Source organism: Pseudophryne corroboree, chromosome 4, assembly GCF_028390025.1.
Source record: "Pseudophryne corroboree isolate aPseCor3 chromosome 4, aPseCor3.hap2, whole genome shotgun sequence".
Lineage (NCBI taxonomy): Eukaryota > Metazoa > Chordata > Amphibia > Anura > Myobatrachidae > Pseudophryne > Pseudophryne corroboree.
In genome coordinates this window covers 429,783,354-429,801,530 of record NC_086447.1, presented here as the reverse complement: position 1 = coordinate 429,801,530, position 18,177 = coordinate 429,783,354, and the positions used below count along the sequence as shown (strand labels likewise).

The following is an 18,177-nucleotide window of genomic DNA, read 5'->3' as shown; positions in this document are numbered from 1 at the left end:
CGCTACTGTGGTGGCTGCAGAGTGCCCATCTTCTAGAGGGCCGCAGGTTCGGCATACAGGACTGGGTCCTGGTGACCACGGATGCCAGCCTTCGAGGCTGGGGGGCAGTCACACAGGGAAGAAACTTCCAAGGACTATGGTCGAGTCAGGAGACTTCCCTTCACATAAATATTCTGGAACTAAGGGCCATCTACAATGCCCTAAGTCAAGCAAAATCCCTGCTCCTACACCAGCCGGTGCTGATCCAGTCAGACAACATCACGGCAGTCGCCCATGTAAATCGACAGGGCGGCACAAGAAGCAGGATGGCGATGGCGGAAGCCACAAGAATTCTCCGATGGGCAGAGAATCATGTACTAGCACTGTCAGCAGTGTTCATTCCGGGAGTGGACAACTGGGAAGCAGACTTCCTCAGCAGACACGACCTCCACCCGGGAGAGTGGGGACTTCATCCAGAAGTCTTCCAGATGCTGGTAAACCGTTGGGAAAAACCACAGGTGGACATGATGGCGTCCCGCCTCAACAAAAAGTTAAAAAGATATTGCGCCAGGTCAAGGGACCCTCAGGCGATAGCTGTGGACGCTCTAGTGACACCGTGGGTGTACCAGTCGGTTTATATGTTCCCTCCTCTGCCTCTCATACCAAAGGTATTGAGAATAATAAGAAAGCGAGGAGTAAACACCATTCTCGTGGTTCCGGATTGGCCAAGACGAGCGTGGTACCCGGAACTTCAAGAGATGCTCTCAGAGGACCCGTGGCCTCTACCGCTCAGACAGGACCTGCTACAACAGGGGCCCTGTCTGTTCCAAGACTTACCGCGGCTGCGTTTGACGGCATGGCGGTTGAACACCGGATCCTAAAGGAAAAGGGTATTCCGGAAGAAGTCATTCCTACGCTTATTAAGGCCAGGAAAGATGTTACAGCAAAGCATTATCACCGCATATGGCGGAAATATGTTGCATGGTGCGAGGCCAAAAAGGCCCCAACAGAGGAATTTCAACTAGGTCGATTTCTGCATTTCCTGCAAGCAGGGGTGAATATGGGCCTAAAACTAAGCTCCATTAAAGTACAGATCTCTGCTCTGTCGATTTTCTTTCAAAAAGAACTAGCTTCAGTACCTGAAGTTCAGACATTTGTGAAAGGAGTGCTGCATATTCAGCCCCCATTTGTGCCTCCTGTGGCACCTTGGGATCTCAACGTGATGTTGAGTTTCTTAAAATCACATTGGTTTGAGCCACTAAAAACCGTGGATCTGAAATATCTCACGTGGAAAGTGGTCATGTTATTGGCCCTGGCTTCAGCCAGGCGAGTGTCAGAATTGGCGGCTTTATCATGTAAAAGCCCTTATCTGATTTTCCATATGGATAGGGCAGAATTGAGGACTCGTCCCCAGTTTCTCCCTAAGGTGGTGTCAGCGTTTCACCTGAACCAGCCTATTGTGGTGCCTGCGGCTACTAAGGATTTGGAGGACTCCAAGTTGCTAGACGTTGTCAGGGCCCTGAAAATATATGTTTCCAGGACGGCTGGAGTCAGAAAATCTGACTCGCTGTTTATCCTGTATGCACCCAACAAGCTGGGTGCTCCTGCTTCTAAGCAGTCTATTGCTCGCTGGATTTGTAGTACAATTCAGCTTGCACATTCTGTGGCAGGCATGCCACAGCCAAAATCTGTAAATGCCCATTCCACAAGGAAGGTGGGCTCATCTTGGGCGGCTGCCCGAGGGGTCTCGGCTTTACAACTTTGCCGAGCAGCTACTTGGTCAGGGGCAAACACGTTTGCAAAATTCTACAAATTTGATACCCTGGCTGAGGAGGACCTGGAGTTCTCTCATTCGGTGCTACAGAGTCATCCGCACTCTCCCGCCCGTTTGGGAGCTTTGGTATAATCCCCATGGTCCTTACGGAGTTCCCAGCATCCACTGGGACGTTAGAGAAAATAAGAATTTACTCACCGGTAATTCTATTTCTCGTAGTCCGTAGTGGATGCTGGGCGCCCATCCCAAGTGCGGATTGTCTGCAATACTTGTAAATAGTTATTGTTAACTAAAGGGTTATTGTTGAGCCATCTGTTGAGAGGCTTAGTTGTTTTCATACTGTCAAACTGGGTATAGTATCACGAGTTGTACGGTGTGATTGGTGTCGCTGGTAAGAGTCTTACCCGGGATTCTAAATCCTTCCTTATTATGTCTGCTCGTCCGGGCACGGTGTCCTAACTGAGGCTTGGAGGAGGGTCATAGTGGGAGGAGCCAGTGCACACCAGGTAGTCCTAAATCTTTCTAGAGTGCCCAGCCTCCTTCGGAGCCCGCTATTCCCCATGGTCCTTACGGAGTTCCCAGCATCCACTACGGACTACGAGAAATAGAATTACCGGTGAGTAAATTCTTATTTATTTTTTTTTAAATGAGTGCAGGTGACCAGTATCACACTGCAAAAAGACATAGGGGGTCATTCCGAGTTGATCGCTAGCTGCATTAATTCGCTGTGCAGCGATGAGGCTAAAAAATGGCACTTCTGCGACCCAACTACTTTAAAAAAGGGACAGTTTGGTAAATATTTTGGCATAAGGGTGCCTTGAAAAAGTCAGGGATACCCAAAGGGTGCCTTGGACTAAAAAAGTTTGGGAACCACTGGCGTACACACTGTGCCACTTGCTCCTAGTCATTAGCGACATTTTGGAAATTGAGTTGCATGAACAGACAACAGAGGACGTTGCTAGTTACCTGCAGGAGCGCGCTTTGCTAGTGATCTAGTACAGTACGTACAAACTGGACGATTTTAAGAATTTGTTGCAACGAATGGTTGTTATCGATAAATTTGTTTAAAATGTCATCTAGTGTGTACCCAGCTTTAGATTCTGGTATTTAGTTTTGTCTAACATCTGATTAAATAGAATTGTTCTTGCCTTTGGCGCAGCAATACTGTTATATTGGTGCAGTGTTGTGCTCCTGCCTGTTGCAGGAGTAGGAAAGCAGCACCAACCCATTTTATAAGTGAATCTCGGGTAAGTTAAGCTAAATTTTACCATATCTTGGTATGATCCTAAACTCACAGTGGAATTGTTAGACGTTTGATGAATACATAGACCATATATACACACAAACACTTTCATTATCTTTGCTGGTTATACAATGTGCAGTAGACCGCTATTAAGAAGTAATTCAGCCTATCTGTGTACTCTTGTACCATTTGGAAAATGCACACCATGCATTCATGTCAACTTGTCAGTAAGAATTGGCGTTGGGTTTATTTCAGAGTTGTATGTAAAGCTGATGGTTTATGCACAACACTGATGTTTCCTGATTGACGCATGCGCAAGATATTTACTGTGCATGTGCCGATCTCTGTCTGCAGTCTCACTGGCAGTACCCCGGAACTGCAGCGTGATTGACATGCTGCAGCTGTTTCCTGGTGGGGGCTGTTCTGTAAGCGTGCCAAGGTCTGTCTTTCCTGGCCCTGCAAGCCTGTACAGTCTGGACGTCCTGAGTAACCTGAATGGTCTTAGATGGCCGATGTTCACGCTTTAAAGATTATTCCGCACTAAATATACACAGGTTTCAGACTAACCATTTCAGATTGTAATGAAGTTAGGTATAATAAATGCTGCCATGGGTGTAAGGAAAACCCCCAAATCTTAGGCTGATAAGCACACTGGTTTTGAAGCCTTTAAAGCTGCATTTGTTTAACGAAAAAAATTTGAGATCAACATGTTTTTAAATTGCACTTGAAGCTCATCTCGTGGAGCTAGACAGTTGGACAAGGTCTAATTTTAAACCTCTTTTTTTTTTTTATGGCTTTCATATGATATGTAACACAGCAGTATGGGGCAGATGTATTAAGCCTGGAGGGATAAAGAAGTGATAAAGCAGAGATAAACGCAAGGTGATAATGTACCGGCCATTCGGCTCCTGTCATTTTTCAAATCCGTAATAATTGGTTGATGCGTTATCACCTTGCGCTTATCACTGCTTTATCACTTCTTTATCCCTTCTCCAGGTTAATACATCTACCCCTATGATTCAGTAAAAATTAAAAATATTTTCCAATTTTTTTTTTTACAATTTAAAAAAAAAAAAACCCTCTAATAAATTTCCTCATACAGTTGTTAATAAATCCCCAAAGTTTTATTTTGGTATCATGGGATAGATCACTTGCTATAAGAGCTTTAATTTTTTTGATTGATTCATGAAACATTTAAAAATCAACAACACAATGTTTTTACCAGTTCACTTGATTAGACTTTTAAAATACTAAAGAAAGCGCTATCAAACTGTATTTTATTTTAAATTTCCACATAATAAAAAACATAAATACAATAAAACACAGCCAGTATAAATGTATATATCCATATACCAATTGCATACTCGGTCTAAAATATAAATCTCCTCTGTTAAAGAACAGATAGGCTGATATTTATATTATGGCAACCACAACAGCATAATGACTTGTAATAGCATGTTTTCTTCCTCATGCACATTGACACCTCAACATACTGTGAATCCTTTCTGTCTGCAGAAATACATGGGAAGCTGATACAGTAGCAGCAGTGCCGTAACTAGACATTTTAGCGATGTGTCAAAAAAATGGCATCGGCGCCTCTTATGCAATATAAAGGCAGTGCCACACTAGCAGACTGCGTCCCGTTTTTACACATTATGGCAGACAGCGTCCCGTTTTTACACATTATGGCAGACAGCGTCCCCTTTTTACACATTATGGCAGACAGCGTCCCCCTTTTTACACATTATGGCAGACAGCATCCCCCTTTGTACTTACTACGGCAGACAGCGTCCCCCTTTTTACATATTACAGCAGACAGCGTCCCCTTTTTACACATTACGGCAGACAGCGTCCGCTTTTTACACATTACGGCAGACAGCGTCCCCCTTTTTTACACATTACGCAGACAGTGTCCCCCTTTTTACACGTTACAGCAGACAGTGTCCCCCTTTTTACACGTTACGGCAGACAGCATCCCCTTTTACACATTACGGCAGACAGCGTCCCTTTTACACATTAGGTAGACAGGAGAGAGAGACAGACAGATACCATCCCTCCGCTGGCTCAGGCAGTCAGGCTCCTCGGTGCTGGCAGTTCCGGAGGCAGGGGAGGAGGAGGAGGGAGGGGGACTCTGGAGCCGCAGCAGCGCTATGTAATTGGTAGTGGCGCCGCTGTAGCTGTCCCTCTCCTTCCGCATTGGCTGGTTGCCGCCGCTGTGAATGCTGGGATGAGGGCATGCATTACTGAGAGGAGGTGTGGCCATGCAGAGTCTGCTGGGACATCCCCGCCTCTTCTCAGTAATAGGGTGCTACTACTGTCGGCATTATGTGTATTAGGGGTGCTACTAATCTGAGCATTATTACTATTGTGTGACCACTCCCCTTTTGTTTTTAGACCACGCCCCTTTTTGGGTGCATGCGCAATACCTTAATTGCATTGGTGCCGGGGGATGGGGGTGAGTTCTACCACCTCTCTAGGACCACTTTAAGCACTGATTGTAAAAAAAAAAAAGGCAAAATACAGTCTGTTGAAAATCCTCAATTCATCGAGGTCTTTTAACATGTTGATTTTGCCAATCAACAGAGAATCGAAGATCAGTAAATAGTGTAGGGCAGTGGTTCCCAAACTTTTTCGAATCACAGCGCACTAGAGTAACAGATTTTTTTTTCACGGCACTCCTAGGCCAAACGTTTCTTATTGAGAAATTTAGAAAGAAATATTAAATTACATACATTATGTTTAGATGTCATCCTTAGGTTCAGTTCTGTGGCAAGGGACAAGATTCACTTCTGTTTGTTCACATATTTTATGATTGGCAGCCACAAGCACTAGTTTTGCCTGTTACATTGACAATAAATAGTTTGAATTGGTCCTGGAGCACCAACCTGAGGCACCCCTGCAACTGTCCCGCGGCACCCCAGGGTGCCACGGCACACAGTTTGGGAACCACTGGTGTAGGGCAATTGATGTATGGTCCCCGTATAATGAGTAATGAGCGGCCTTTATGCAGGTTAGTGGGCAGCCCAATGCGACCCCTGAAGTGTATTACGTTGCCTATCACTGATATAGACAATGCTTTACTGTGAATTGCCCAATGGTACGGCGTATATGGACTGGCCTGTCTTACCTTTACATGGAGAGGTCTTTTAAGTAATGGTTATTGGAGCGCATGAGCGACTTAGATGTAGGACAGAACCTAGATAAGACTTCTACCTTTTTATGATTGCTATTTGGAAGGTAAAAAGTACCTTTAAAGTTACAAATACTAAGGAGAAACATATTTACCAAAAATAAACAATTTACACCATCACTGTTAATACAAATATATATTTATTTTGTATTTCCCATCATTTGTATTACATTAAAGCATATAAACTTATATACTTTTTTATGAAAAATTACAGAACTTTTTTTTTTAACATCTACTGTATTCTCCACAAGACCAACATCAAAATGGATGTATGGTTGCTTTCATGCCCCTAAGAGCCCACCGGGAACTGGCAACATTTTCTTTGATAATGTCTATGGCGAAGACTGGTTCCCTTACAGAGGATGAGGAAAGGTATACTGGGCAGAGGTACGTATCTGCTACTTTTGGGGTGTCAGTAATTACAGACTTCTCCAACCTGGGCAAACAGTGCAGATGAATGACTGGTAATGTATTGAGCCTCTGGCTTGGAGGGCAATCCACAATCTCGCCATTGGTCTTGTTCCAAAGCACTCCCCAAAGATGAACTCCATATACAAATATGCCTTCATGAGGTGGGTCTCTAATCTAAAAGCAGACATTTTCATTATCAGACATGTTTTAAAATGTAGTAAACGAAAATATAATAAATTCTGATTGTGTCATAAACATGTCTGTAAAATATTTCTGATATATAGTACTGATGAGGATGGCAGCTAAGGTGTTAAAGAAAGATGGCTGACTGCTGACATGTCTATTAATCTTAGGGCTTGTCACTGTGGGATGTCAAAAGTGAATTGATTTTGTAGTAACCTCAAATGAACAGATTATGGGGGTAATTCCAAGTTGATCACAGCAGGAATTTTGTTAGCAGTTGGGCAAAACCATGTGCACTGCAGGGGAGGCAGATTTAACATGTGCAGAGAGAGTTATATTTGGGTGTGGTGTGTTCAATCTGCAATCTAATTTGCAGTGTAAAAATAAAGCAGCCAGTATTTACCCTGCACAGAAACAAAATAACCCACCCAAATCTAACTCTTTCTGCACATGTTATATCTGCCTCCCCTGCAGTGCACATGGTTTTGCCCAACTGCTAACAAAATTCCTGCTGCGATCAACTTGGAATTACCCCCAATATGTTAATGTTTCTCTCAACACATCTCTTTCCTACACACAGAAAATGTACAGATTCCTAAAAAATGAAATTGAAATAAACTATATAATACATACAGTATACTCGCAATGGATGAAGATAAAATGCTATTAAAAGTATGGCTGTTATTGTGTATAATAAATTGCACAGCTGAAATAAGTCACTTACATGATCTTTGTCTCTCTGTGTTATTTCAGTTTTAAAGTCTATTGCTTCAGCATTTCCTGTTCTCCCTGAGAATCTGTGAATTGCTTCTTGTTTCAGCACAGACAGTAGGCCCTTTGGATTATGAAACGCCCCCAGCCAATACGTTGGCATCTTTTCACGCCCCTGTTAAAAAAGACCGCATTTAATAACAATGGAACACTCCACTTCATAATCATGCTTCAAAACATTGATCATAGGAAACTGATGAACACTTATTGCAGCTGTTGCTCTACAAAAAAATTTACAAAGTGATGCACCCAATGTGTGATTGATGTTACTTTTTAAAATCTGATTGCAAAAAGGGAGTGAGCTTTGGGTATGCATTGCTGTATGCATAACACATCAGGTGCACAGTAAAGGGGCATACACACGGTGCGATTAGGCAGATTTGCCTTCATCACCCAAGAGCTAAAATCCACCGATATTGACTGTACACACTATGCAATTGTGGCTCTGTTCAATTTTTGCTATGGTCAATTTTGACTATACAATGTACTAGATTGTACACTTTAGAGTCAAAATTGACCTGCCTGCACAGTCTATTTTTACTTGCTGTGCCGACCCCGCAGGAGTGCACATAGGGATCGCAAGCTGTGTACACAGTGTGTGATATGCACTATGTTTTTTACCAATATGGACTATATCGGTAGTAAACATATCGGTAGTTAAATCGCACTTTAGTATCATTTAAGATATACTGTACAATATGTTTGCATGTAGTATTAGGATCCATGCCAAGACAAACCACTGGACCTCTACCTTGTATTATTAGCAAGCACTAAGTCCCCAATCCTTACCAGCTGTAGTATTTTCTCAAAGTGGGTTACTCTCTGTTGTAAATCTTGTATGTAAGATGAGATGGACCAATCAGATGGGAAGGGGAAGTTCCATGCCATCTTACACCACTGTATGGGAGCTTTCTTGTGATACAAATCCTGCACAATTATAATAGAGTCAGCATCTGAAAGCTGATCGCCTAATGTGTCCGGTGATTCCAGGGAATGTTTGATCATCTTAACAAACGGAAACAAAGAGCATTAAAAACTCATTGGTACATATTCACTATGTGGTTAAAAAAATGCCTCACATCATTATATTGATATTTTATGATTATGTCATTTTACAGGTAAAAGAATAGCAACAAGACTATATTAGAGACCGTGTAGACTGGGTATATTGGAAATACATTTATTTTATTTCTTAATGTAGCTTTTTTTTTTTTTTTTAGCTTGTACACAAGGTTTAAAATAAAAAAGAAGAGACCCAGGACCATTGAGTGCAATATTTAATAATATTTAATAATGTCTAATTGCGATCCCCCCAAAAAAGGCAAAATAAAACCCCCAGTGTGGCAGCTGTCAATTAAGCCTCACAGGGGATAAACAGAAGACATCTTTAATATAACTAAATGTATAACATAAACATATAAATTATATATCATTAAGACATGTTTTCAAGATACAAAAAATGTGGGAGGGTTTTGTCACAGCTTACAAATTTTATCTTAAATGTGTGCTAATTTAATAATGGGGACTTGGTCAGTTTCTGCTGTTGGATTTAAAGGGGCAATAATGTTAAATACAAACACGTCTAGATTTGTATTTTATATTATTGCCCCTTTAAATCCAGCAGGCAAGAAGATGCAGTTGCTTTGAAAAACAATGCATAGGAAGTTTACCCTTGAATGCGTTAATGTTGGAGATTCTATAGGGAAGATTTGTGTTATCACTCATTACAAATGATAAATGGTTTTCCAGCCAATCCGATCCGATATCGTCTGCAAAAAATTTACACTGTGCTCTCTAGACCTACTTCTAGATCATTTATGAAAATGTTAACAATAGTGGTCCTAGTACAGACCCCTGTGGCACATCACTGAGTACTTCAGTCCATTTTGAAAAAGTTCCATTTACCACCACTCGCTGCTCCCTTTTATTTAACCAATTACTAACCCAAGTGCATACAGGTTGAGTATCCCATATCCAAATATTCCGAAATACGGACTTTTTTGAGTGAGACTGAGATAGTGAAACCTTTGTTTCTCTGACGTCCTAAGTGGATGCTGGGGACTCCGTCAGGACCATGGGGATTAGCGGCTCCGCAGGAGACAGGGCACAAAAGTAAAAGCTTTAGGATCAGGTGGTGTGCACTGGCTCCTCCCCCTATGACCCTCCTCCAAGCCTCAGTTAGATTTTTGTGCCCGGCCGAGAAGGGTGCAATTTAGGTGGCTCTCCTAAAGAGCTGCTTAGAGTAAAAGTTTTGTTAGGTTTTTTATTTTCAGTGAGTCCTGCTGGCAACAGGCTCACTGCATCGAGGGACTTAGGGGAGAGAAGTGAACTCACCTGCGTGCAGGATGGATTGGCTTCTTAGGCTACTGGACACCATTAGCTCCAGAGGGAGTCGGAACACAGGTCTCACCCTGGGGTTCGTCCCGGAGCCGCGCCGCCGACCCCCTTGCAGATGCCGAAAAGTGAAGAGGTCCAGAAACCGGCGGCAGAAGACTTTTCAGTCTTCATAAGGTAGCGCACAGCACTGCAGCTGTGCGCCATTGTTGTCAGCACACTTCATAGCAGCGGTCACTGAGGGTGCAGGGCGCTGGGGGGGGCGCCCTGGGCAGCAATGATAGTACCTTATTCTGGCTAAAAATACATCACATATAGCCCCTGGGGGCTATATGGATGTATTTAACCCCTGCCAGGTCTCAGAAAAACGGGAGAAGAAGCCCGCCGAAAAGGGGGCGGGGCCTATTCTCCTCAGCACACAGCGCCATTTTCCCTCACAGAAATGCTGGTGGGAAGGCTCCCAGGCTCTCCCCTGCACTGCACTACAGAAACAGGGTTAAAACAGAGAGGGGGGGGGGCACTTATTTGGCGATATGACTATATATATTAAAATGCTATAAGGGAAAAACACTTATATAAAGGTTGTCCCTGTATAATTATAGCGTTTTTGGTGTGTGCTGGCAAACTCTCCCTCTGTCTCCCCAAAGGGCTAGTGGGGTCCTGTCCTCTATCAGAGCATTCCCTGTGTGTGTGCTGTGTGTCGGTACGTGTGTGTCGACATGTATGAGGACGATGTTGGTGAGGAGGCGGAGCAATTGCCTGTAATGGTGATGTCACTCTCTAGGGAGTCGACACCGGAATGGATGGCTTATTCAAGGAATTACGTGATAATGTCAACAGAGACGGCCGGCAAACAAAATAGTACCTGTCCAGGCGTCTCAAACACCGTCAGGGGCTTTAAAACGCCCATTTACCTCAGTCGGTCGACACAGACACGGACACTGATTTCAGTGTCGACGGTGAAGAAACAAACGTATTTTCCTTTAGGGCCACACGTTACTTGTTAAGGGCAATGAAGGAGGTGTTACATATTTCTGATACTACAAGTACCACAAAAAAGGGTATTATGTGGGGTGTGAAAAAACTACCTGTAGTTTTTCCTGAATCAGATAAATTAAATGAAGTGTGTGATGATGCGTGGGTTTCCCCCGATAGAAAATTATTGGCGGTATACCCTTTCCCGCCAGAAGTTAGGGCGCGTTGGGAAACACCCCTTAGGGTGGATAAGGCGCTCACACGCTTATCAAAACAAGTGGCGGTACCGTCTCCAGATAGGGCCGTCCTCAAGGAGCCAACTGATAGGAGGCTGGAAAATATCCTAAGAAGTATATACACACATACTGGTGTTATACTGCGACCAGCGATCGCCTCAGCCTGGATGTGCAGAGCTGGGGTGGCTTGGTCGGATTCCCTGACTAAAAATATTGATACCCTTGACAGGGACAGTATTTTATTGACTATAGAGCATTTAAAGGATGCATTTCTATATATACGAGATGCACAGAGGGATATTTGCACTCTGGCATCAAGAGTAAGTGCGATGTCCATATCTGCCAGAAGATGTTTATGGACACGACAGTGGTCACGTGATGCAGATTCCAAACGGCACAAAGAAGTATTGCCGTATAAAGGGGAGGAGTTATGTGGGGTCGGTCCATCGGACCTGGTGGCCACGGCAACTGCTGGAAAATCCACCGTTTTTACCCTAAGTCACATCTCTGCAGAAAAAGACACCGTCTTTTCAGCCTCAGTCCTTTCGTCCCCATAAGAGTCATATCTGCCCAGGGATAGAGGAAAGGGAAGAAGACTGCAGCAGGCAGCCCATTCCCAGGAACAGAAGCCTCCACCGCTTCTGCCAAGTTTCTCAGCATGACGCTGGGGCCGTACAGGACCCCTGGATCCTACAAGTAGGATCCCAGGGGTACAGATTGGAAAGTCGAGACGTTTCCCCCTCGCAGGTTCCTGAAGTCTGCTTTACCAACGTCTCCCTCCGACAGGGAGGCAGTATTGGAAACAATTTACAAGCTGTATTCCCAGCAGGTGATAATCAAAGTACCCCGCCTACAACAAGGAAAGGGGTATTATTCCACACTATGTTGTGGTACTGAAGCCAGAAGGCTCGGTGAGACCTATTCTAAATCTGAAATATTTGAACACTTACAAAGGTTCAAATCAAGATGGAGTCACTCAGAGCAGTGATAGCGAACCAGGAAGAAGGGGACTATAGGGTGTCCCGGGACATCAGGGATACTTACCTCCATGTCCCAATTTGCCCTTCTCACCAAGGGTACCTCAGGTTCGTAGTACAGAACTGTCACTATCAGTTTCAGACGCTGCCGTTTGGATTGTCCACGGCACCCCGGGTCTTTACCAAGGTAATGGCCGAAATGATGATTCTTCTTCAAAGAAAATGGACGACCTCCTGATAAGAGCAAGGTCCAGAGAACAGTTGGAGGTCGGAGTAGCACTATCTCAAGTAGTTCTACGACAGCACGGGTGGATTCTAAATATTCCAAAACCGCAGTTGTTTCCGACGACACATCGGCTGTTCCTAGGGATGATTCTGGACACAGTCCAGAAAAGGGTGTTTCTCCCGGAGAAGAAAGCCAGGGAGTTATCCGAGCTAGTCAGGAACCTCCTAAAACCAGGAAAAGTGTCAGTGCATCATTGCACAAGGGTCCTGGGAAAAATGGTGGCTTCTTACGAAGCGATTCCATTCGGCAGTTTTCACGCAAGAACTTTTCAGTGGGATCTGCTGGAAAAATGGTCCGGATCGCATCTTCAGATGCATCAGCGGATAACCCTGTCTCCAAGGACAAGGGTGTTTCTTCTGCGGTGGCTGCAAAGTACTCATCTACTAATGGGCCGCAGATTCGGCATTCAGGAAGGGTCCTGGTGACCAGGGATGCCAGCCTGAGAGGCTGGGGAGCAGTCACACAGGGAAAAAATTTCCAGGGAGTGTGATCAAGTCTGGAGAATTCTCTCCACATAAATATACTGGAGCTAAGGGCAAGTTACAATGCTCTAAGCTTAGCAAGACCTCTGCTTCAAGGTCAGCCGGTATTGATCCAGTGGGACAACATCACGGCAGTCGCCCACGTAAACAGACAGGGCGGCACAAGAAGCAGAAGGGCAATAGCAGAAACTGCAAGGATTCTTCGCTGGGCGGAAAATCAGGTGATAGCACTGTCAGCAGTGTTCATTCCGACGCCCGGGAGAGTGGGGATTTCATCGGGAAGTCTTCCACATGATTGTGAACCATTGGGAAAGACCAAAGGTGGACATGATGGCGTCCCGCCTGAACAAAAAACTGGACAGGTATTGCGCCAGGTCAAGAGACCCTCAGGCAATAGCTGTGGACGCTCTGGTAACACCGTGGGTGTACCAGTCAGTGTATGTGTTCCCTCCTCTGCTTCTCATACCCAAGGTACTGAGAATTATAAGACGTAGAGAAGTAAGAACTATACTCGTACACAGAGGACTCATGGCCTCTGCCGCTAAGAAGGGACTTGCTTCAGCAAGTACCATGTCTGTTCCAAGACTTACCGCGGCTGCGTTTGACGGCATGGCGGTTGAACGCCGGATCCTAAGGGAAAAAGGCATTCCGGAAGAGGTCATTCCTACCCTGGTCAAAGCCAGGAAGGAGGTGACCGCACAACATTATCACCACATGTGGCGAAAATATGTTGCGTGGTGTGAGGCCAGGAAGGCCCCACGAAGAAATTTCAACTCGGTCGATTCCTGCATTTCCTGCAAACAGGAGTGTCTATGGGCCTCAAATTGGGGTCCATTAAGGTTCAAATTTCGGCCCTGTCGATTTTCTTCCAGAAAGAATTGGCTTCAGTTCCTGAAGTCCAGAAGTTTGTCAAGGGAGTACTGCATATACAACCCCCTTTTGTGCCTCCAGTGGCACTGTGGGATCTCAACGTAGTTCTGGGATTCCTCAAATCACATTGGTTTAAACCGCTCAAATCTGTGGATTTGAAATATCTCACATGGAAAGTGACCATGCTGTTGGCCCTGGCCTCGGCCAGGCGAGTGTCAGAATTGGCGGCTTTGTCTCACAAAAGCCCATATCTGATTGTCCATTCGGACAGGGCAGAGCTGCGGACTCGTCCCCAGTTTCTCCCTAAGGTGGTGTCAGTGTTTCACCTGAACCAGCTTATTGTGGTACCTGCGGCTACTAGGGACTTGGAGGACTCCAGGTTGCTAGATGTTGTCAGGGCCCTGAAAATATAGGTTTCCAGGACGGCTGGAGTCTGGAAAACTGACTTGCTGTTATCCTGTATGCACCCAATAAACTGGGTGCTCTTGCTTCTAAGCAGACGATTGCTAGTTGGATGTGTAGTACAATTCAGCTTGCACATGCTGTGGCAGGCCTGCCACAGCCAAAATATGTAAATGCCCATTCCACAAGGAAGGTGGGCTCATCTTGGGCGGCTGCCCGAGGGGTCTCGGCTTTACAACTTTGCCGAGCAGCTACTTGGTCAGGGGCACACCCTGACTGAGGAGGACCTGGAGTTCTCTCATTCGGTGCTGCAGAGTCATCCGCACTCTCCCGCCCGTTTGGGAGCTTTGGTATAATCCCCATGGTCCTGACGGAGTCCCCAGCATCCACTTAGGACGTCAGAGAAAATAAGAATTTACTTACCGATAATTCTATTTCTCGTAGTCCGTAGTGGATGCTGGGCGCCCATCCCAAGTGCGGATTGTCTGCAATACTTGTACATAGTTATTGTTACAAAAATCGGGTTATTATTGTTGTGAGCCATCTTTTCAGAGGCTCCGCTGTTATCATGCTGTTAACTGGGTTCAGATCACAGGTTGTACAGTGTGATTGGTGTGGCTGGTATGAGTCTTACCCGGGATTCAAAATCCTTCCTTATTGTGTATGCTCGTCCGGGCACAGTATCCTAACTGAGGCTTGGAGGAGGGTCATAGGGGGAGGAGCCAGTGCACACCACCTGATCCTAAAGCTTTTACTTTTGTGCCCTGTCTCCTGCGGAGCCGCTAATCCCCATGGTCCTGACGGAGTCCCCAGCATCCACTACGGACTACGAGAAATAGAATTATAGGTAAGTAAATTCTTATTTTTTTGGTGGCTCAATGTACACAAACTTTGTTTAATACTCAGTTATTAAAAATATTGTATTAAATGACCTTCAGGCTGTGTGTATAAGGTGTATATGAAACATAAATTAATTGTGTGAATGTACACACACTTTGTTTAATGCACAAAGTTATAAAAAATATTGGCTAAAATTACCTTCAGGCTGTGTGTATAAGGTGTATTTGTAACATAAATGCATTCTATGCTTAGATTTAGGTCCCATCACCATAATATCTCATTATGGTATGCAATTATTCCAAAATACGGAAATATCCGATATCCAAAATGCCTCTGGTCCCAAGCATTTTGGATAAGGGATACTCAACCTGTATTGTGTTCCCTAGCCCAAGTTCTCTTAATTTGTAGATAAGTCTCATGTCAGGTACTGTATCGAAAGCTTTAGCAAAGTCTAAAAATATTGGCCCTCATTCCGAGTTGATCGGTCGCAAGGCGAATTTAGCAGAGTTACACACGCTAAGCCGCCGCCTACTGGGAGTGAATCTTAGCTTCTTAAAATTGCGACCGATGTATTCGCAATATTGCGATTACTAACTACTTAGCAGTTTCAGAGTAGCTTCAGACTTACTCTGCCTGTGCGATCAGTTCAGTGCTTGTCGTTCCTGGTTGACGTCACAAACACACCCAGCGTTCGCCCAGGCACTCCCACCGTTTCTCCGGCCACTCCTGCGTTTTTTCCGGAAACGGTAGCGTTTTCAGCCACACGCCCCTGAAACGCCGTGTTTCCGCCCAGTAACACCCATTTCCTGTCAATCACATTACGATCGCCGGAGCGATGAAAAAGCCGTGAGTAAAATTACTTTCTACATAGCAAAGTTACTTGGCGCAGTCGCAGTGCGAACATTGCGCATGCGTACTAAGCGGATTTTCATTGCGATGCGATGAAAAATACAGAGCGATCAACTCGGAATGAGGGCCATTACATCCACCTCTTTACCCTGATCTAGGTTTGCACTAACTGTTTCATAAAAGTTAGTTTGACCTAATCCTTCACAAATCCATGTTGGCTCCTATTAATAACCTTATTGGTTTCAAGGAACTCCTGTATCCTATCCCTTAAAATACCTTCCAGTACTTTCCCCACTATAGATGTAAGACTTACTGGTCCATAATTACCCGGTTCAGATGAATTTACGCTATATGCCAGTCTAGGGAACCATGCCTGATGTTTAGTGAGTCAATGAAAATCAAATATAGGGGTCTTGCTAATTCGGAGTTTAGCTCCATGAGAACCCTTGGGAGAATTCCATCGGGACCAGGTGACTTATTAATCCTAATTTTTTTTTATCGGTCACAGACTGCTTCCTCATTTAAATAAGCACTTAGCAGTGGGACATTCTCATTGCTGAGGTTATTTATCAGTCCCGCCATCTGGTCCCCTCTTGTGAATACTTACAAGACAAACTTGTTTAATTTTTCTGCTATGTCATTGTCATCTTTGATTAAGATGCCCAACTTGCCTTTTAAAAGGGCCTATACTCTCTTTAATATTTTGCTGTTGCTGTAATTAAAAAACTTTTTGGGGTTTGATTTACTTTCCTTTGCTATTAGTATTTCCATTTCTATTTTAGACTATCTGATTTATATTTTGCATATTTTGTTACTATCCTTATAGTACTCGAATGACTCCGCCTTGTTTATACTTTTGAACGCTCGCCTTTTTTTGGCCATTAGTTCCTTAATCTTTTTGTTAAGCCACATTGTTTTGGAATTATTACTTATTTGTTTGCTGCCCATGGGAATGAATTTACGAGTATAACTAGTGAGCAACATTTTTAATACATCCCATTTCTCTGTGGTATTCTTGCCTTGAAACAAAAAATCCCAGTCACTGTCCCTTAAAGCTTCCCTCATCATGGCAAAGTTGGCTTTGCTACAGTTTAGAGTATTAGTTGAGCCTATATAGGGCTGCTTGTGAAAACTGATATTGAATGTGACCATATTGTGGTCGCTGTTTCCCATGGGCTCCCCTATTATATTTTATATCAATTCCCCATTGTTAATACCAGGTCTAAGATTGCATTGTACCTAGTTGGTTCCTCAATTAATTGAAGTAAGTAGTGATCATTTAGTGTGTTTAAAAACCTATTACCCCTAGCAGTATCACTTGAATCATTTGTCCAATTAATCTCTGGATAGTTAAAATCACCCAACACTATTTCGTCTCCTAATTCTGCCGCTTTTTCGATTTTCTTCAGTAACATGACATATTAATATCAGGCGGCTTGTAGCTTATCCCTATTAGTAGCTTTTTAGTTCCCTTTCCCCCCGCATGCAATTTCTACCCATAAAGTCTCCACAGTATTTACAGTCCCCTATCAGGTTTAAAAAAAGGCTTTACATAAAGACATAGCCCGCCTCCACGTTTATTCTGTTTCTCCTGAACAGTGTATAACCCTCCAGATTAACTGTCCAATCATGAGTTTCACCCACCAAGTTTCAGTAATACCTATAATATCAAACTGTTTGTCTGCTGCAAGGCCTTCTAGTTCCCCCTTTTCCCCTGTAATGCTTCTAGAGTTTACATACATACAATTAAGATAAGTTTTCCCTCTTCTGCTAGGAACATAATTTTCTATATGCATTATTGGTGATCCACAATATCGTTAATTTGTGTTTTGGTAATACCCTTGACGGCTGCTCTTTCCCTCCCCCATTCAACTCACTACCTCCATCCTTAATTTTCTCTCTGCTTGACCCATAGTTTCTAGCTAAACCCTCCCCCCAGGCACCCAGTTTAAAATCTTCTCCAACCTTCTAACCATCCGGCCCCCCAGCACTGCTGCCCCCTCCTCATTCAGGTGCAATCCATTGTGACAAAAAAAGATGCCGCCTGACTGAGAAGTCCTCCCAGTGTTCCAGAAACACAAAGTCCTCTTTCTTACACTAGTATCTAAGCCACAGATTTACCACCCTAATCTCCCTCTGCCTCCCTGGGTTAGCGCGTGGCACAGGTAATATTTTGGAGAATATTACCTTAGATGTCCTTGCCTTTAGTTTCTGGCCTAAGTCCCTATAATCTTTCTTAAGGACATCCCGCCTACCACTAAATTTGTTGTTGGTGCCAACGTGTACCAAGACCACTGGGTTGTTCCCGGTCCCTCCCATGCACTGCCCCATGCCGCCTGCTCAGCACCATTAGCACTGATGACATCATGCTGTCC

The 18,177-nt window shown here is 44.1% G+C and overlaps 1 protein-coding gene across 1 annotated transcript in view; it reads right to left on the bottom strand.

Annotated features, from left to right (window-relative positions):
• Positions 1 to 6,309: 6,309 nt before the first annotated feature.
• LOC134910927 (uncharacterized) overlaps positions 6,310 to 18,177 on the bottom strand; it is a 455,362-nt gene continuing 443,494 nt past the window's right edge. The window contains exons 103-105 of the mRNA XM_063919317.1: positions 8,341 to 8,556; positions 7,505 to 7,666; positions 6,310 to 6,771 (exon numbers count right to left, since the gene is read on the bottom strand). Of these exons, the coding sequence (XP_063775387.1) occupies positions 6,445 to 6,771; positions 7,505 to 7,666; positions 8,341 to 8,556 (705 nt within the window). The 3' untranslated portion in view covers positions 6,310 to 6,444. The remainder of the gene's footprint in view (positions 6,772 to 7,504; positions 7,667 to 8,340; positions 8,557 to 18,177) is intronic.